The 21,499-nt window shown below is 37.7% G+C and overlaps 1 protein-coding gene across 1 annotated transcript in view; it reads right to left on the bottom strand.

The window, feature by feature from the left end:
• The window catches only part of SLX4IP (SLX4 interacting protein), a 77,314-nt gene that overhangs the window by 2,356 nt on the left and 53,459 nt on the right, over window positions 1-21,499 (bottom strand). Inside the window, 3 exon segments of the mRNA XM_082481128.1 lie at window positions 995-1,104; window positions 14,300-14,388; window positions 18,003-18,080. Of these exon segments, the coding sequence (XP_082337254.1) occupies window positions 995-1,104; window positions 14,300-14,388; window positions 18,003-18,080 (277 nt within the window).

Below are 21,499 nucleotides of genomic sequence, written 5' to 3'. Positions count from 1 at the left end.
CATCTAATATCAAGCCCGTTCATCTGGGAAGGACTTAGGTAATGCAAGTAGATGATATTATAAAAGGAATTATACAGGAAAATGGAATTACAAGGGACATGATGGAGTGTCAGTACATAAACACTCCCCAGCAGTGTGTTACCTATGAATCTAGACTTCACATAGGCTGTAAGATTGTAAGATGAACTTTATGCACAAGTACTGTAGCTGCCTATGCAAGACTGAGTCTAAACGTATTGCTACAGATCGTCCCATGCTGACGGCTTTCTGCTGCTCTGCTGATACCAAGCAGTTCCCAGGTTCGCATATCTAGCTCTTCAGAAAGGGGTCTCTTCCACAATAGGTAGAGCTGGCATACCTCCAAATCCAATCTCATTTCTAAAGACAATACAGATGAGACAAGATGGGTAAAAAAAAAAAAGTTGCCAGGATTTACAGCAAATCCCTGATTTCACAGTTGATTTGGGGCTACTGGCAGCTTGCACAAGTAAGAATGGCATCCTGGTACAGCAGAGGGCCAGTAAAACGTTCAGCTGACCAACAAACCCTCCCCATCCACTACACCAGGAACACCCTTTAATTGTGACCAAAGACCAAGACTAATATCATGGTACACTGCAGGCTCTCAAAATGAAGAAAAAAAATATATATTTGCAAAGTGTTTTTCACCATATTCAAACATGGCATATTTATTTTGGCTCAGAGCTTCATTCAAGGAAGAAACACCCCATGTTTTTATTCTGCCTAGCGCTATGCGAGATATCCTTATGGGTTATAATAGCTTTTTTCTTGCTGTACAAAATGACAGCCATCATTTTATATGCTTATCCACACTAGAGTGGATATGCTACACTACACTAAGTAGCCTCTTAATAATTTAAAATAATCTTTTGTAAAAGAGTTTATATTATTTGAAATTTTATTACATAGGCTAGATTCTATTTACCCAAATTTTACCAGATTATAAATTTAACACGTTAGAATAGTCACATACATTTCTTTCAAGACGTCTTGCTTTATCTGTTCATTCAGACTAATCTTAAGCTTCCTGTTCTCAGCAGACTCGGTAAAATATTCAGATGTCCCACTGGAAAGTTCTTCTTTCTGCTCCAAAAGAAAATACAGGTTTAAAACATCGAGCTATGGTTATTCAACATAAAACTCCATTTCTAATGGAGTTCTAAGACTTACAGATGTTCTTTATTATTTTGATCTAAGCAGCCTAAGAAAAACAGAATTATTTTTAATCTTTTAATATTTGGTAGTCTAGTCAGTTCCCTCCCCTTTCAGACTCCCAACGAACATATTTCATATGCTAAAATATACCGCAAACAAACAAGACTGCAATGTAAAGGATGAAGCTTTCCAAACCGTCTGAGGAAACTGTTGGCAAATATTTGACATCTTTGTGGCTCAAACTGTGACAAATGCCAGGAATCTCTCTTGCAGACAGGAGCATGTTTGTCAGTTTTTTTTTCTGAAGAGACTGACTGGCGCAGTGGTCTATACACTTATTCTCAGAAGAATTCCCATAATTTTCCATACTTACAAAAAGATATGCAGTGTTATTTGCTCATTTAAGAAGGCAAGGGTTAAAACTTTTAATACTAACATTCAAACGCTCGCAGCTTGTAGTGGTTGGCTACTACAGGACAACAAGGGAATTCTTTCTGGTCTCAGCTAACAGCAGCACCATGGTTTTATATAATACAAGATTGGGGCGAGAGGGAGGGAAGCAAAATGCTCTTTTTCTTCAAGCTGTGAGCATTTCCTTTCACAATGAAACAATCTCAATGAGAGAAGGGCCATTTGCTGACTTCACTATTAACTACCACATACTTCAAAAAAGTATTATCTCTGAGGCTATGGAGAGGAGAGAAAAAAACGTGGCAAAGTCAAGAAGAGAAGAGGCTTTGTGCATCTCCTTTTCTTTGATAGCATTTTTCTTCTTCAGCCTGCATGATGCAACTTCGGACTGGGGCTCAACAAATGTAGGGAGTGCTTATTTATACCGTTTCTCGCTCCACACGGTGAAGCTAGCACACTGGAGCCAGGTAGCACAAAAGACCTGAAGAAAGTAGAGAGGCCAAAGCGCGTACATGACCGCTGCCTGGAACGCCACTCGGGAACCTGTCACTTACAGGGCATTAAGTCCTGCCCACTTTGATTTTTATTTCTATTTTAAAGGAGAGGGGATAATTCTCACCGCTCTTTCCAGAAGAATAAGCCAGTGAAAACAACTTCCTGTTTTGTAAGCAGAAAGAGGGTTGTCAGGCAAAGAAATAAAGCCATTTCAATGGTTTAAAAAAAAACCCCACAGCTGTTTTGAGCCTTCCTTTCAGAGGCAAATTACGCAAACATGTTCGTGTGTTTTGCTAGACGCATGAAGTTCTGTCCACTAATGGTGCAACATGTGTTTACAGCAGGCAGAAAACACGAGACACACATGCAATGTGATTTCAACCTCAGAAATCAAGCCTAACTAGTTTAATCTAAGGGATTAATTGTTGCTTCTATTCTTGTTAGAGGTATGGACTCCCCTAATTTGACTAAATAAATTTTCATATTTTGTAAATTATTAAAGAAGGGAACGTTATTAAGACACTTCAGATCTTTGCTAATTTTAAGAGAAGATACAGACTCTTAACTGTAAAGTCTGTAGAAACTATTCTGATTTCCAGTAACACTCACACAACTCAGGCTGAAGGACCTTGCACAATCATGCTGCATCAAAGCAGCTGGAGAGCACTCTTACTTCGCCAGAGAACAGAAGCACAAGCAGCGGCATTTGAATTTCTGCTGTCTGGTAACTGGGTAAGGCTAATTCTATTAAATCTTCTTCAGTCCTCAACACAGCAGACCACGACGGGATCACTAGCCCACCATGGCAGTTCTTGTAGATGTGGTAAGCAACGCGTGGAAAGCAAGTACCACTTTGTACAAAATCCAGAGGAGAACTGGGGACAGTTCCTGTCCACACATACTCACTACTGCAGATAAGCTATAAACCTCAGCTCTAACTTGCATCTGATTATGAACAGTGCACGATCGTTGCCTGGAGTGTACGGTCACGCCACGGTGTGAAGAGCAGACCCTGGAGACAGGCAAAGATGATGAAGCCATGTCACTTGTGAGTTGAGTGAGACTGGAGTTAATGGCCCAGAGTTGAAGGACTAACACATTCCCTCACTACGCCTTCATCAACCTTTTATTTTGTTTTCAAATAACTTATCACATAAAGCAGTGACAGAAAAGGGTTAAGGCATTAAAAAAAATTAAAAATCAAAATGATTTATATGTGAAACACTTCTGAACATGCCCTCTAAGTACAGTAGATTTTCCCCTTGGAACCACACCCTCTAAGTGCTGTATTTTGAGAGCTGAACAATTAACATAAGGCATATGAGTCAGTCTTTGAAAGACTCTGTGGGAACCAGAGAGCCTTTTGCTATTAGGAGTGATGTAAACTCCCTAAGGCTGGAATAAGTCCACAATAGAAGGCAGAGAGAGTCATAAATAACAACAATGAGCACTCCATATACTACTAAGACACTCAGCCATTATTGGTGATACTTCCTTTATTTTCTTTATTAGACTTAATAATTTTAGTTAATTAAAAAAAAATAAAAAACACTGTCTGTTTTGGGAATACTATTTATTTCCTATGGGAACTTCAGGACTTGTTAAAGAAAGAAAAAAAGCTAATCTGCTCTCATCCTGTCTAGTAATCCCAAATTCCTTTTAGGCAGTGAAATAATTAAAGAAAAATATTCCAGGCATAAAAAGGAGGACAGCAGAAGCAGACATCATATAAACAATGACACCATGACAGAGAAAAACGTCAAAGCACCGCCAGACTTGTGACTTGACTCTGAAAGAGCTGCAGGGAGTGAGACTGCTGCTAACAAATTAAAACCACATTTCTTGGCAAATTGTTAAAGACAGACATATTTACATTTGTATAGAGACTGGGTGGGCACAAAAGATTAAAATGCTTCTTTAGCCCTTGAACTGCCAAGTTCTATTAGAAATATGTGCTCTTAAAATCCTAGGGTAAGCTCACTCCTTTTTGTCACTAAAACTCAGCAAAGAAGGGCCTGCAGAAATGAAGCTTGCAAAGTCTTACTACCTTACCTGCTCATAATACTGGCCTCTCAAAACGTTATTTTAAGATCCTTAGTACTTAATCAGACATGTCTGGGAAAAAAACCTCTATTAAGACCTACAGAGAAACATGACTCTTAGGCACATAATATACTTGCTTTAAGGCTTATCAAATTGAAAATTCATTCTTTCACTATCTTACTCAACTTACTATCTCACTCAAAATGAAAAAGAAACCCTCAAAAAAATAAAAGTGGTGACTGTCATCTGCAGCTCTCTCCAGAGCAAGCCGAATTCAGCAGTACAGCATTAAATACCTGTAAAAGAACTACTCATGGATGTGTACTTGGGAAGAATCCTTACAACTCATTATCCTGAAGAAGAGTGAGAGGTTTAGCCTTTTCAGCCTGACAATAATACTCATACAAATATTGATTTTTTTTTTAATTTTTTTTTTTTTTTTTCAGTCTAGGGTTTGGGATGCTGGGCTTAAAGAAAGATTTCTGAAGCAAACAATGTTGCCTTCCTGCCTCTCGAATGGTTTCATACTTTCTAGTTGACTCTTACCATGATCAGGATAACAGTTGCACATGCTTACATACCAATAAAGTGTGTCTGGCTAACAGAAAAAAAAACAACAACAACAAAACAAAAAAAACAAACCACCAAAAAACAAAACACCAAAAAAAACCCAGAATATACCCCACACACATTGTTTCTGAATTGCATTTATCAATGTGGCTCAACTTTCTCATCAAAAAATACTTAACAGAAAACATCAATGGGTCCAATAAATCAAAATTAGTATCAGAGTGCCATACGACAGGGGACTCTGAATATAATAATGTAGATGAAACAATGAAATAAAATATTACCCCAGGCACACACAAGTGAATAAAATTAAAATTAGTAAAAGAAATCAGACAGGAACAGTTATTTAGGGGAGCTTTATGTGAGCTTGCAATTGCACAATTTCTCTTGATGTCACTCTAAGCAGTGTCATGAGCTCTACCATCTCAGATAACTTTTAGGTCTCCTAACTTTTCTAATAGATGATTGGCAGATCAGAGAGGTCAGACAGGACTCTTTCCAAGCCGATAAACAGAAAAGGGCTCCTAAAGCAAGTGAGGAGGCCTGTCAGTGAAGGATGAATCAAATACTATCATCTAACTTCTAGCAAATCAACAGACAGGACTTTGGGTCTAGTCTTCTGCCCTCTCCCATCCTACATGAAGGAAAAGCTACCCACAATTTCACAACGCAAATTTTTCAGCATTTCCAATGTACTTTCCTAGCAATTCTACTTATGAACTCCTACCACTTCATAAAACATTCACACAAGTTTTCCAAGTACAGAAATGGATATTATTCTCAACCTGAAATACAGTTTCTTGGTTGGACTTGTAGAACGTTATAAAATGGACTGTCGTACTCTATATGTCAGTAAGTTCCAGTAAAAACATTAAGCATCATTCCACGTTACATCTGGGAGTGCTGATTTTTCATCTGAAATAGGTATTTTTAAGGAATGCTGGTGGTTCTAAAAAATACATTCTTTTCAAGATGGAAATTGGAGAAACAACCAGAGAAAACTACAGAATGGTACAACTTATCCATGGCCGAACATAGAAAGCAAAATCTAACTCCTGGATCAGTACATTCTTCATTATCTGCTACCAAAATTCATTTCAATTTGACACCATGGATCTTAACCACTAAGCTATTGCTTGTCAAGAGTCCTTATGGTCTGTACTACTTAGTCCAAGAGCTGGCCCAGTCTGTTACAAGCCCCTGTGATACACATTCCACTTTCTCAAGATACAAGGTGTGAACCCAGGTTTCTCACTCTATATGTAAGTCCTGGCAATTCCAAACACTCCAAAGGTCCCCAAAGCATCATCAGAGTACCTTAAAGCATATGACTTCTATGAGGAAAATCCCTTCTTGCTTTCGAAGCCTTTTGTTTGGATTTTAATTGTATTTTACATCTAGCAGGAATCCCAGACTATTCTGAATGTGAACGCTTGCTAGAAAACAGAAAAGTTCCTAATAAGGTGTATATGGCATAAAACAAATAAGTTGCGGGGGGGTTCTTTTAAAAAATTGATATACATCTGTAACACAGATAGCAAGAACATACATAACACTTTCTAAAGCCACAGAAGGTGCTACTGAACCAAACGATTTATTTACGTACTGAGAAGCACGTGATACATACTGTGTGTATTTGCTTGAAGGCAAAAAGCATTAAAATTAATGTTAAGTAATTGAGCTATTAATCATTCTGATTTTACATACTGATGCTACAAGACTCAGATTCTATCTTCAGAGAAAGTGTCCACTGATAAGAAACGGAGGAAAAGACAATAGCTTTTCAACCAAAATAACTTCTCTCAATGACATTGAAGAAAAATGTAAAGTATATTAATAGGGATTTTTTTTTTTTTTTTTTAAGAAATCAGTGTCTTAAAAGCACGCATCTTTAGCTAGCCTTTCCCATCAATTTTAAGGTTCCTGCCTCCAGTAGTTATGAAAGAAGACATGCATGCAAGATATACATGTTTTATACTTTAAAGTTTTTTTTATAAAATAAGACAACAGCAATTTTATGTGGAGCTTGACCCCTTTTCACCAACTTACAAACCACGAGGGAAGGAATCTACTACTCAATTGTCACGTGAACATCTGAAAAAGCAAGGCACTCCTGTAATGCTGTACTACAGCTTTTAACAGTCTGACAGGAGGATCCTCTATCTGCCTACCAAATCTAAATGGATAGCAGAGTCAGCCAGTACAGATGTCTAAGCACCTATCAGTAATATTGAAGTAAACTTTGTATTTATCCTTCCAGATATAGCATGGGTTATATGACATAACAGAATACTAGTGCAGATGATGTATACAACATGATTCATATACTTAAACCTCCAATTCTTGCACAAAAAAAAAAAAAAAAACAAAACCATCGATTTTTAAAAACAACTGTTCTCTTTATACAATTACAACAGTGCTTAATAACCATAGGAGATCTTGGAAAGAATAACTAATACTCTTGATCTTACCGGTTATACAGAAGCAAAATATGTAAAGTAGGTAGAACTGCATGGCCCGGGAGATAATTACTGTTCAACAATTCAGTCAGTGTTTCAACTTGGTTTCCAAAACAAACACTGCCACCCCAAAAGCCCCCAAGATTTCTCAGCTCACACTGTGTGTCCCCCTCCAAATAATTTAAAATCATTACAAACTGTTCAAAAACCCTCTCATGACCTTTACTATCATGTATTTCAGCTTACTGTTCAGTCAAGTTATGAAATTCCTATTAGTCGTAACCGATTTCTGCTGACAGCTGAGGAATGGATGGGTCTTTAAAACAACTAAAAATCTGTCAAATATTCTTTGCCCAACAGAAATATAGAGAATTATAAAAAATTGAAGTGATTTAAATCTTTTTAACTCCTAGAGTCATCAAAATCTTGCATTTGCACAGCTGCTAAACAAAAACTTTAGCTCACTGTAGCTTTAAACATTATTACTGCCAGCCTTCTGCCCTGCACCTTTGCTGGAGGTGCCTGTCTTCTCAAAGTCTGCAGAGAGGAAAGAACATCATTCAGTGCAAAGTCCAGAATCTTAGCTCAAATCCGCATTAACCACCAGCATAAGCTGTGACAGCAAGAGAGAGAGAGGGGAGTGGAAAATGAGGGAGGTGAAGGGATGATGACAGATGATAATATCTTAAATAACCACAAGGCTTTGACAAATGAGATCTTGTGAATGCTGCTAAGTAGTTACGTTTAAATCAACTGGAGCACTCATACAAGCAGCAACCACCAAAATCAGTAAAAGATTACTCAATTTGTCCCTACATTTTAAAGATTGCTTCACATGGAAACCATTTTAAGTGCTTAATCATTTATACTGCAGTTACAGGACCTTTTGTATTTCTGCTATCCTTCATCTGGATTTTGCACAATGAGAGGTACATAATCTTTCACTGAAGATGTATTCAATTTAACTTATTGGCTTTCAGACAATTTAAGTATTAATTTTTGTTTCATTCCGCATATACGCTAATATTCTGTCTGCTTTTCAGATAAGTAATGCTATGGAACAAAGATTTTCAAATCAGTTCCTTGTAGCAATTTTTTGGCGTTTTTCCAGAGACCGTACAGTTAATTCACTCAGCGGTATGCATGAACACTGTAATTGCTCTTTTCAGTAAAAATGCTGTGCATTTATCAACAGATGATTTTCATTTACAGTCCTAATGCCCCTCTACCCACTCTGTGAGGTTTCTTTGAAATTCTCCACAGCCTTCTCCAGTCTTGACTAATTGAAATAATTGTGTCAGATTTCATTTCATCATTTGTCCACTTCTCTGGATCATTAATATAACAAACAGCAGACAGCTATTAGACTTTTGCCATGCAGAAAATAAATCAGTCCGTTTGTAAGCTATAAGAAGAAACTAAGGCAAGTTCGGACAAATCTCACTGAGGCAATTCATAGCATTACCGCTCTCAGGTATCCTCCCTCCCCTTTTGCAGGAGGTTCCTATCCCTACTGCAGGGTTGGCAGAAGGGAGCACACACACATGCCCCAGCGGCTCCCACCCGCAATTCAATGCGCTAGCTTAAAACCCAGGGAAGTTTGGGTTGCGTGAATCCACAAGACTGCGATATGCAGCAAGATGAGATGCAGGCACACAGCCCTTTTGGCAAACTCTGCTACAGGAGTGGTAATCTCCAAGGAGAAGAGGAAGACAGCTGGGACAAAAGGGAATATTGTAAAATTGCTGACGCATTCTTCTTTACGACCAAGTCAAAGACATTAGTATCATTACTTTGTGATGTAGCTTCTCCAAGAGAGCAGTTTTATGATTCAAGCTAATTTAAAACTATCCTGACATTGAAAGGGAAATCTCACCCTTATCCAACACATGGTCCTGCCAAGTCTCTGTATCAACACTACCATTTATGCAGCCACGCAGTGACAGGCTGACCTAAGTGATCCAGCTGAAAGCTAACCACGCAAACAACAAAGAAAACCCAAACAAAAAAAACCCACAACAAACAAAAAACACACCACCTTGTTTTCAGAGGGATCAATGATTTAACCCAGCTCCCCACACATGCCAGTACTGACAGACGCTGAGGATAAGAATGCATGGCTAAAAGAAGAGAAGAGAAGGCAGGAGGGACTGCATGTTTCGTCAGTCTTACATCAGCTTGAACAGAATGTGAAGGATGAGTAGAAAAAAAGTGACAAAGCTTTAAGTGTCAAAAGGAAAAACTCACCAAAGAGAAAAGCGGTTCTTTAGTCTGTTCTACTATGTGGTATATGGATGGGGTTCATTAGTCTGCAGTTTCCCCCATCTTTTTGAAAAAAGTAGTGAACATTGTTCATACAGCTACCAAACTACAGTTCGTTTTCCTCTAGCTAGGTTTCCTATAATGACTGAAAAGAATTAAGCACATTATCTGAAAACACATGAAAACTAGATTTTATGCAATTTAAAAAAGGATAATGAAATTGAAAACCACCAACAAGACAAGTACTACAACAAATGTAACATCAATGTGTATTTTGGATGTTACTTCCAAACTGGGGTAAATATCAGCTGCTACCTAGAGGAGTGGTCCTGCTCTCATCATCCAAATCCTGGCTGCATGCTCACACAACATTTTTTGTGTCACAATTGCCAACTGTGTGGGTACAGGATGAGTTGGTTCAGTGAACTGACATGACGGAAAACTAATTCTCCAATAAAAAACAGAGAAACTTCACAAATAAATCGTTTTCTGCTGGATCAAGTCAATGAACTAATTCATTCTCAACCGAAGAATCACTGGCCCATTGTAACCAGAAAGGAAAGGAATATATAGCTGGAACTAGAGGGGATGTGGACTGACCTTTTCAGTAGTAACCCGTTATTACAGCAGTTTAACTGTGATCTTAAATATATACACACACAGTTCCATGCCAAGATTAGCACTTATACAGTGCAAATTGTGCAATTGTATTTCACAGCATTTCCTTCTTCCCCTACCCAATCTGATATCACTTAACAATAGTCTTTAAAGTATTTAAGATAACTAAATTTCACATAGTCTTCTACTAATCTTTACAAATTGCTATCTGAAAAAAGTTTTCATTCTACTTTCCAATAGACATACAATTCCAGCAACGTATACTCTAATGTTAAGTTTCCTGTTAATTACAACTAAGCATATGTTTTCATGAAAGAATCAGAAGCCTCTTCACAGCGTAATCAAAATCCAAGCAAATCCTGTCACTCACGCTCTTAGGAGTTTTGAAGTACATTAGTTCTCTCTTTTAAGTATGTTACAATGACACAATTTATAAACTCAGACATGTATGAAGATGATTAAATAGTTTGCTTTCATTTCTCTGTTGGGGATTTAATAAGCAGCGGGCATACCTTTAGCATTTTTCTCCTCCTTGCACACCTATGTAGGTTATTTTGTTTGGTTGGATTTTTTATGAGTAATACTGTTTGGAAAATAATATTTTTTTTTTCTAGTACAATATTCTCTGGAACTTAACAAGGCTCAGTGGAAACTTTGAGATCTTTTTAATCAAGATATGCTCTCCTACTCCCCACTTTCTTTTCTGATTTCATATGAATTGTGATTTCAAGTTTCCACTTCAATATCATCACTAGCTTAACCTCCCTCATGCTCTCCCTACAACTGCTTCCTCTCATAGATTCTAGTATAAAGCTGACGTGGTTATCTATGAATACTCCATTGTTAGCACATTTTCAAATGCTCACAGGCCTCTAATAAGCCTTCCACCCATTTCCATTTCCACTGTTTCTTCAGATAACCAGTTTTCAGTTTTCCATTTTAGCTCTCTACTAATAATCATCAAGAAAACGTCGCCGTTGACAAAAGATGACTAATCTGTCCAGAGCTCTTACATATTTCCCTGGGTTTCCTCTTTTGCCATGTTCCCAAAACTGTTGCCCTTTTCAAGATAAAACTATTCAAGATTACAAACATAGTTTGGCAAAACAGGAAACAATGGTTTTATATTTAAACTCAGCATTAATCAGACAGGCTATTCTTCCACCTTTTCATCAAGACTTCCAATTTGCTTATGTATTTTCAATAACATGCTGTAATGTTTCTTTAACACAGCAAGTTCTTCAAGAGATTCTTTAAGAGATTTCCCTTCTTCCAAAATGACTCTTAGTACCTGTAGCCTGATTTTTAGATATGACCACAGGAACACCCGTTCAATAGATTTTCTTTTATTTTATTTCAGCTCCACCCCTTAGAAGTGCTCTCAAATCTTTTATTAGTTTATGCTTAAAGCTAATTTGACAGACCGCTGAAGCCACCTTTTCATTGGTCTTACAAGATGCATCACAGAAGGCTCCAAATTGCTTCTCTCAGCAATTGATGCTAAGGTCTGTGCTTGTGAATATCTCAGAAGCAATCTAATTATGATCTTTCCTAGGATGTAGAACGTAAGAATTTCATTTCATATCTGCCTACATCCCTTGAAACCCTTGGGTTAATCACAGTCTACTTCAGAGATACAGAGAACAGCTGCCTAAAAGGCAGTGAAAACGCAAAGAATAAAGTGCTGAAGATAGGTGAAGAAAGAGAGGTGTAACAAGTGGAAGAAACGTGTCTGTATCAGGCTGACATGAAACTGGTTCCAAGTAATGGGAAAGCAGGGCATTGAGCCTGACTTGCCTTGACAGAGCTGAGGAATGAAAGCTTGACCCAAACCGTAAAACAACATAAAAGCAGTTAAAAAAAATAATTGTTAAGTCTTGACTAAGTCAATTGCAAAGACATTAATCAACAGTGAAAAGTGACAAAGTTTCCATTAACGTATAGTCAAGTACTTTTATAAAACACAGATAGGCCCTCAAAACCAAGGGCGTGAGCTGATTAAACATTTAAAAGAACTTGCATGCAACATTACGAAATTATTCAAACCTAAACAACATACAGAGGAAAACAAAACATATGCCTCATTTTTAGCCCATGACGGAATACACTGGAGTATATCAACAGAAAGGTCTTCTGGGTGGTCTTTTGTAGTGTAGTTTAGAGTTCAAGCATACTCACTGCTAAATTGCCTAGAGAAAAGTACACACACAAAGCTCAGATCCTTAGCCTCTACTTCTGGACTGCCAAAAACTTGAAATTACCTTTCAGTGGCAATCAAACACTTCTCCAGTTTGGCAAAGTACTGAACTGGAATATATGACAAATTCGGTACTAATGTACTGTAGAAATTCTCGATCAACAAAAACAGTCTAGAGTGGACCCTTTAAGGAAAAGGGTTAAGTGTTAAAAAGATACCCCAAAACATTTGCTGAGGGTCTGTTCATATCTTCTTAGTTCTTCAAATTAGGAAAGATGGCTTAGGGAGAACTTTAGCTCATTCTCTCCTACGAGCATAGTACACTGACTGTTCCAGACAGTTCTATGCACATGTATTGCATCTGTAAGTTAAGCAAACTCCCAAGACTTTATTATTGCTTAGGCTGTGATCCCACTAAGAGATTTACTTATTTATTTTTAAAAATGAAAATGTTTAAACTCCCTTTTTAAACAACAAAGGGTTTCCACAGATCAAGATCAAATCATAGAATCACAGAATACTAGGTTGGAAGGGACCTCAGGGTTCATCTGGTCTAACCTTTCTTGGCAAAAGCACAGTCTAGATAAGATGGCCCAGCACCCTGTCCAGGTGAATCTTTCCTGCAGCTCCAGAGCAGCTCCCCTCGGTGACTTTTTGTTTATTTGGTTTTGATGGTGGTGTGTTGGTTTTTTTCCGATATAATTATTTCGCCCCCACCAAAAGACATCTTCCAAGGAGCTTATCTGGGCAAACAATGGAAATAAGACTTTGGACAAACTCTACTTTTCTCTTAGAATGAGGAATCATAGAATGGTCTAGGTTGGAAGGGACCTTTAAGATCATAGAGTCCAAACTTTGAAATAGTCAAGCTGAAGTCCATAAAACATTATATTTTTCATTTGCCTTCTACTTACTAGACAGAATCATGTGAAAGAAACTGAAGAAAACTTCTCATCTTTTATGGAAAGATTAAAAATACCAAAGGAGGGAATTGGATATCTCATAAGAGCTACTTAAGCAAGAAAAAGGTACTTATTTCTCAGTCAAAATGCAGAGACAGGATTTTCTACTTAAAGCATCTAATTAGTTTTTAAGACAACACTGAGAAAGTAATAATTTTCAATGTAGTAAAGTACTTCTAAAGCAGTTAGATTTTTTTTCTGAGAGAGAAAAACATTTGCTTGATCCTTTGACATTTAAGGATACCTACCAATGTAGGAATCAAGATAATAAAATTTGCATTTACTATAATAAATAAAACCACTCTGATAGTAAAAATAATATTTTTGAATTAGTTGAATGAGTAGAAGAAAAACTTTTTTTCAAGGGTCAAATATACTTTAATACATCTAAGATAAACTACTAAAATATACATAGACCTCAGTGTGTAATTCTGACTCTTACTGTGAGCACAGAAGAGACTGCCTGCCATATAGCAGCCACCTGGGTCAACGTCAGCACTCCTGAGACAATCAGCTGTTAACTGCAGCATAAAATTCATAAGCCTTTGACCCTGATAAAACCTTCGGGATGAAATATTTAAGTAGAATTGCTTATGGTATTTAGCAACACACCAGTGCCTTTTTCTCTGTAAATATTTGTTTGGGTTTTTTGTTGTTCCCCTCCCCGCCCCCCCATCTCAGCAGGGCTAACGCTGATCTATTCAAGTTGTTTTGCAGAACAAGCACTAAGAAAACATGCAAGAAACCCATGGATATTAAAAACTGACCCACTATAATTTTGGAAAATAAAATTTTACAAGGACAAAATATATATAAAAAAATCCTTAAAACAAGGTGCTAAAATCATACCTAGCTTTCTGAATACGTGGTCTTTTTCTCTGAGATTTATATGGCCCAGAAAACGCTGAGCTTCCAAAAATTACCTTTTTTGTCTGTTTCAGAGTCATTTCAGGAGCTCTTTTTGAATACTTTGGCCCAACTGTTAATGCAACTTTCTGTTTCCAAGATGACAGTCACAAATATGTCAATTACTACATCCATAGATAAACATTCATCTTACCACTATAAACTAAACCAGAAAATTTACAGAAGAGTTTTGTACATACCAATACACCATTTTCACATGTCCAAGCACTTAGATCAGATTCAAGTTTACTGACACAAACTATAAATCTGTCTGGAAACACACGTAGTTCTATACAAAAAGAATTGAAAAGAAGATTACAAAAATTATATGCATGTTCAAAAACACACATGACAACATATATACGTGTTACTTTAGGAAACAAAATAATTTATTTTTTAAATTGCGTGCTAACTCACTTCATACGCTCTACTAGTTTCTTACCTACTCTCTTCAACATCACATCCCTCCTTTTGTTTTGCTTTTTTTAAACCATAAAAAATAAAAATCAATAAGTCAGACTAAGTTTAATTCCCAAGAGGATAGTCATGGCTGCAAATTAGTCCACCTGCACCTCTGGACAAATGTACCAGACAGAACCAACAGACAAACCACTTAACGATGATTTCTTTTGTGCTATTCTGGTGATGCGTCTTTTCATCACAACAGCTGTAAATCATGTTTTTAATACAGCACAACACAGTCAAGACTTGGCATAAAAACTCAGCATAAGGCTAAGTGTTTCAAACTGACTACAGTGATTTTTTAAGTCATTAAACAAATTGGTTAACTACTAGTGAATTACAGATTTTACCCAAGATCACACAGTTTGCTGTGAACACAACAAAGTTTCTATTTGCAAAGAATTAAAACTTGAAAGATTCTCAGATTAGAATAGACTAGACATAGCAATGCTAGATATTTTGTTATTTTACGTATCAATTATTTCCAGATTAATATCTACATATTTTCAGCTCAGATTTTTTTGTTGTTGTTTTTTGTTTTATAAAGAGAGAGGTACTAATTTTAAAAGTTTGTTATACTTCAAAAACAAGCCATAGCACCCTATTTTCTGGGAAAGAAAGAAATAAGGCATGCAGAAAAAACACGAGGTTGACCTCATAGATTTTTTTCATAGAATACCTCCTTACAATAAATTGAGTATAGGCATGATGTGCACAATTTGCCAGTGATGATCAGGTCATCCTTATGGATTACTGTCTCTCTACAATGTACTGCTCCTTCACCAACAGTGTATCTCCATTAGTATCCGAGAAATCCCTCTGAGTCTGTACAGCAGCGGCTTTTCTAGGGTCATTACAATGAAAGATGGGGATGTTGAAACAGACTACCTTGCATTTGCCGTTGGTTGAAAAAGCATACACAGAGACATCAGATGCATCTGTATTGGCACAACAGCTTATTAAGGTACTATAACTTGATAATGAATATGAGCCTTCCATAACCCTTTCAGAAATATCAACTCTGTTATCAAAATTGTGTCTGAGGTAGTATTCCTGCTGTGCCTTATGTCCAGACTATTGTTTCTCTGCTTCTATCCTCAAGACCTGAAAAGCCACACTCAAAGGTCTAGTACAATGGCTTTCAAACTGCAAACAGTCTTCAGACATCTTCCAAATGGGCTACAAAAGAAAAGCTGGACAACTGTTGTAAGGACCAAATTTGTTTTGTAGGGTTCCAATAATAGACTCTCTGCTAAGTTTACTTTAGATATCAAGTGAGCATCATTGATATAAAGTATACAAGATTATTCTTCTATTGGGCTCAACGACTGGTTTTTGTCTATGAAGTACTAGGTGTATCTCACAGAATAGAAACATTTTTTGAGGATGTGGGCTTATTTTGCTATTATTGGGAGCAAAACCCACCAAAATGAAGTTCCTTTCTCGTTAGAAACAGCAAAGTTTTGACTGCAGCATCAGAGCCTTAATTTTTGGCAGCACTAGTAGGGCAAGTTAATTCCAGTTAGACATTTTTATTGGTACATTTTTAAAAATTTCACTTGCTAGCTAACAAAATGAAAGTATATTTAGGTATTCATTGATGCTGTTCAATATATTCATCAATGACCTGGATGAAGGGATAGAGTGTACCATGAGCAAGTTTGCTGATGACACAAAACTGGGAAGAGTGGCCGACACGCCAGAAGGCTGTGCCGCCATACAGTGTGACCTGGACAGGCTGGAGAGTTGGGCAGAGAGAAACCTTACGAAATTCAACAAGGGCAAGTGTAGGGTACTGCATCTGGGGAATAATAACCCCATATATCAGTACAGGTTGGGGGCTCACCTGCTGGAAAGCAGCTCTGTGGAAAGGGACCTGGGAGTCCTGGTGGACAACAGGATGACCATGAGCCAGCAATGTGCTCTGGTGGCCAAGAAGGCCAATGGCATCCTGGGGTGCATCAAGAAGAGTGTGGCCAGCAGGTCTAGGGAGGTCATCCTTCCCCTCTACTCTGCCCTGGTGAGGCCACATCTGGAGTACTGTGCCCAGTTCTGGGCTCCCCAGTTCAAGGAAGACAAGGAACTGCTGGAGAGGGTCTAGCAAAGGGCTACAAAGATGATTAGAGGATTAGAACATCTCTCCTATGAGGAAAGGCTGAGGGACTTGGGTCTTTTTAGTCTAGAGAAGACTGAGGGGGGTCTCATTAATGCTTATAAATACTTAAAGGGAGGGTGCCAGGGGGATGAGAACAGTCTTTTTCAGTGGTGCCCAGTGATAGGACAAGAGGTAACAGGCACAGACTTGAATCCAGGAAGTTCCATCTTAACATGAGGAGGAACTTCTTTTCTTTGAGGGTGGCAGAGCACTGGAACAGGCTGTCCAGAGCGGTTGTGGAGTCTCCCACTCTGGAGATATTCAAAACTCGCATGGACACCGCCCTGTGCAACTTGCTGTAGGTGACCCTGCTCGGGCAGGGGGGTTGGACTAGATGATCTGCAGAGGTCCCTTCCAACTCTGACCATTCTGTGATATTTAAAAAAAGTTCAAATTTAATACACAAGAACCAATGTTGAGACACCAATGCAGACACTCTGCTATTCTACTCTTAACTATTTTTCCAGGAGGCTGGGAGAACAAGTTTGATGAAATATTTAAAGTCAACACTCCAATATCTTCAACCAATATGGACTTAGAAAACAACTAGCTGGTATTTTAAGAGAGATTTAAACATGTACGAATATAATGAATCCCTATGAAAATAAGAAATTCTTTAAAAATATCCATTCAAGTATTTGATATTTTTAAGGGCACCTAATTGATTTATTTTGCTTTTTTTTAATACGAAAAGCTCAACACAAAGGGCAGTGATCACTATAACTTCTTTCTACTGCTGCTGGCAGGAGAGGATTGATATCACTTCCTTACAGAGCATCTTGGCTTGAGAAAACATGAAAAAAAAAAAAGATCTGGTCCAATGACATCATCTATGTAAGGATTTTATAGCACTGAGGTGAATGAAAGCCTTTTCTTGCATACACTTGTACTGTACAGTTGATGTCACAAGACACTCAAGCAATAATGAAGTGATTCATACTGCAACTCCAGGTTGATTCACCCTGCAGAGACTCAGTAAAATGCTGAGTCTCATCATACTTACAGAATTTGGTGTGGCTTAGCTGATTACCCTGGGGCAAGGCATACATAAATTTAAAACTAAGTTTTTTAAAAAAATCCATCATATGTTAAGAAACAGTTCCTTTTTTTTTTTTTTTTTTTTTAAGTAAACATCCTCTGGAAAAAAGCAAAATCAAGCTCTAAAAGAAATTTTGATTAAGTAGATTTAAGTAGACCAAAATGCAACAAAGTATTAGGTTTTGTTTCCTTTTTTCCCCCCAGAAATGCAAAATTCTAAGTAACACTGTAAGAATCTGATTTCTTACCACGATAATGTTTCCCTACAGCACAACGGAGATTAACCCATCTCTTCATAAAGTAGGCAGTAATGTGAAAACTGTTGGCTGCAACATAAAACAAAGGGACAATAATAAGTGTAAGGATATCCTGGGCATTCTGGTCTCAAAGTGGTGCATATCTGCAAAGACAGGATTGAGAGAAAGCAGCAGCAGCTCAAGAATACACAATAAAATGTAACTTTAAAGTAATATTTTTAAAAAGAAATTGCTCATACTGAATACTCAGGAAATTAATATCTGAAACGGGGAAAATCTAAACAAATTACTAACCACCATGTTCTAGTATCCAACCACAGAAATAAATTTAAATCAATTAACTGATCAGAGATGTCATCTGCTTAATAGCCTAGTGTCACAGTCACCACTCCAATAGGCTGCAGTCCTATTCACTACGATGTCTTCGTACACATTTCTACATGAACACTGCAGATGACCAGTTTCTTAACTGCCTTCTAAAGAAAGGTGACATACTCAAAGCTGATAGAAAAAAATTCTGGCTACAAAGAAACCCACAAACAAACATGAAAGGTCTTAATTATCTGCAATTTCATTAAGTGAGAAATGTGTACATTCAAACTCCTCCATATCTACAAGTAGAGAGAGCTAGCCTGGCTGACCCAGCAGATACCTGTAACACACACAGAGCCTTCTTCAGTTCCTATTCCTGAGAATGACAGAAATCCTTGTGCACCAGGAGCATAAGAAAAGGCAGAAAGGATTATATTACAGCAAAGAGGCTATTAGACTATGGCTAAGGAAATCAGCTTTTACTTTTGTTCTACTTAAATTCCCAAATGACCCTGAGTAAATCAGTTTGAACTTGATTCATAAAGGTATTTAGCAATCTAACTCCTACTGAAATTGAAAGAGGTTAGTATCTGTGACTCCTCCTCCTTAGCCTCTCTGTACACCTCACTAAAATGAACGTGCAAAAGAGGGTATTTCCCCTAACTCTGATGGGTTTTGCAAGACTAATTATTGCTGCTGCCAAGACAGTCAGATACCCTAGGTGCAATTACCACAGAAAAGTTAGAAAATTAAGCGCTACTGCTGTTCTTCTAATCTAACCATTTACAAATAAGTAAGGAAAACTTGTTTGTTCCAGTCTCAATCTCTACCGAGTAAATGCCAAGGCATGCCTTATTTCTAAGTATAAGCCTCAAAATGCATGTCCTCTCCTGCAGAGTCTACAACTCTTCTACTTGTACAAGATCTCCTGGAGCTCACCATCAAGCTCACTGTTCAGCATCAGCTCTCATTAAGAACTATAGTTATTGATCACAATCAATCCCTTTGAAATTTCAATCAGCCATCTTTTTTCCTTCCCCTCAGGAAGATACCTAAAATTTGACTTCCCTTTAGAGATCAAGTCAAGATGTGACAAGTTGAACGATCCCTTAAAAATGATGAGTGCTAGAGAAAAATTTGGATGTAATCCATCAGCTTTATTAACTGTATATTTACGAGCACAATTAAAGAAAATTACTTTTAGCTATTTCAGTTTGGCATCCACAATTCTTTAGCATTGTTAATAGGATTAGCCAAATCAAGGAATTTGCCCTGTATATAAATAAGTTATTAGTGTGATAATAGCATCTTCCACTGTGACCTCTGTAATGCTGAAAAAGTAACATTCATAAAAGTACAACTTTGCAAAAAAATCTTCAAACAGAGAGTAAGTATTATTAAAAGAGTCTTTCCACCTCCATTTGTCAGGGATATTCCAAATATATTTTTCTTGAGAAGAACTTAAAATGCAAAAGTGTGAATTTTTTGCTTTTCACAAACCACAATATTTAATTGCTGAAATTCTTTTATGAATCAGTAACATGTAAATCTGTTTATTTTTCTTGCTATCCTGGTATTCTCTGAGAGGTTAAGTGTTTAAGCATAATTGTTTGACTAATGGCCTGAACGGTCCTCTTAAAGGCCCTTGATTCAGCTAGCTACTGTTCTCTGGAAGAGAACACCTACCTCAAACCTAATAAAAAAAAAATAATTATAAGAGATCAAGACACCTCTACACTATTTTTGCAGTGTCAGCTTAAATCTGAAAGTCTTACAAAGCCTTCACAGGGAGTTGCACCTGAGCTAATAAGCTCAGCCCAGAGGGACTAACACTAGAAAATAATTTTCGTTTCCACGACTATTTACTACTTGACTTTGCTGAAAAAGCCTGAACAGATGATTTGCTGTTACTTATTGCTAACTGAGAGAAAATTTTAAGATGCATTATATTCAAGATACCTATATTTCGAAAGTTATCACACAGCTACGGTCATCAAATGTTTTGAAACCCTCTTGTATGCGACATCTGATCTAATCCACAGTAAGCTGGAGTTTGCAAAACTTCCCTAGTTTTAAAGTTGCCAGAGTTACTGCAGAACTATAAAAACTGTGATAGTCTTTCTGCTTCCTTCAAGAAAAACATACTATCCAATTAAACATTCTGCTTCATGAAATAAGAAACTAAAAACCAAGCCTCTCAAGAAAGCCTTCTCATTCAACAACCTCACTCAACTTGCAGCTTTTTAAACTTTCTACACAGTTACTCAGCATGAATCTAATTCTGTTCTCAATTCCAGACATGTCCACCATCAACGCTGTTTATACACTAGCATATACTAATGTTGGCTTTGGGCAAGCTGTGGATTATGCTCCAGGGAAGAGGGTTACCCAGTGTACACTCAGCAACGACCAAAAGCTGCTCTTCATGGTATCTGGAAGGACAGACCAAGTGATATGTACCGAATGATCCAGCAGTAACTCTTTTCAAGGACACCCCACAAGTTTTAACCTTGACCTACGAACACTGTTTTGCAGCCAGTAATACCGATAGAAACTTCACTAATCTTAGGCTCAGCAAACCCACTTGGCCCAATCTTCAATTTCCTCTTCATCATGCAACGTAGACAAAGTTCCATTTGTAGATTACCAACACAGAAGCAGAAAAAAAAAATATGCTGTTAGTGATTTGGAGTTTTGTTTTTCTTATTTCAAACCTGTGCACCTAAATCATCAGACCCAGGTTCCAAAACCAAAATTGCGACAGAATAAAAGCGGTTCTAGAAAAAACACAGTTCCGTTTCATCTGAAATACACACCACTGAGTGCTGCCTTTTAAGGGAAGGGTAATTTGCCCTGCTCATTATATTTCATAGTCCCACGACACCGACAGGACATATCAGACACTGACTCTTTACTGTAAGACTATCCAGCAACACTTGTTTCCAAAGGAGTCCCAGCCAAGCTGACTTGCGCTTCCAGAAGGCTGCCAAGAAGAGGCTGTGGTACAGCGTGGAGCAGTGGGAAGCCCTCTCCCACGGCTATTACGGACCATTCATCTGGGAGCCTGGGAAAATGCCTCTGAGCTGCTGAGTTATCGGGAGCAGCCTGGCAGGTGTTCACTTCCCAGCGCAATCTGGCACCTGCATGGCTCTGTAACTAAATTCAGTCAAGTCTTC

Source organism: Vanellus vanellus (assembly GCF_965231255.1).
Source record: "Vanellus vanellus genome assembly, chromosome: 3".
NCBI classification, from domain to species: Eukaryota; Metazoa; Chordata; class Aves; order Charadriiformes; family Charadriidae; genus Vanellus; species Vanellus vanellus.
Note: the sequence above shows the minus strand (reverse complement) of the source record. Positions and strands in the feature narration are given on the sequence as shown.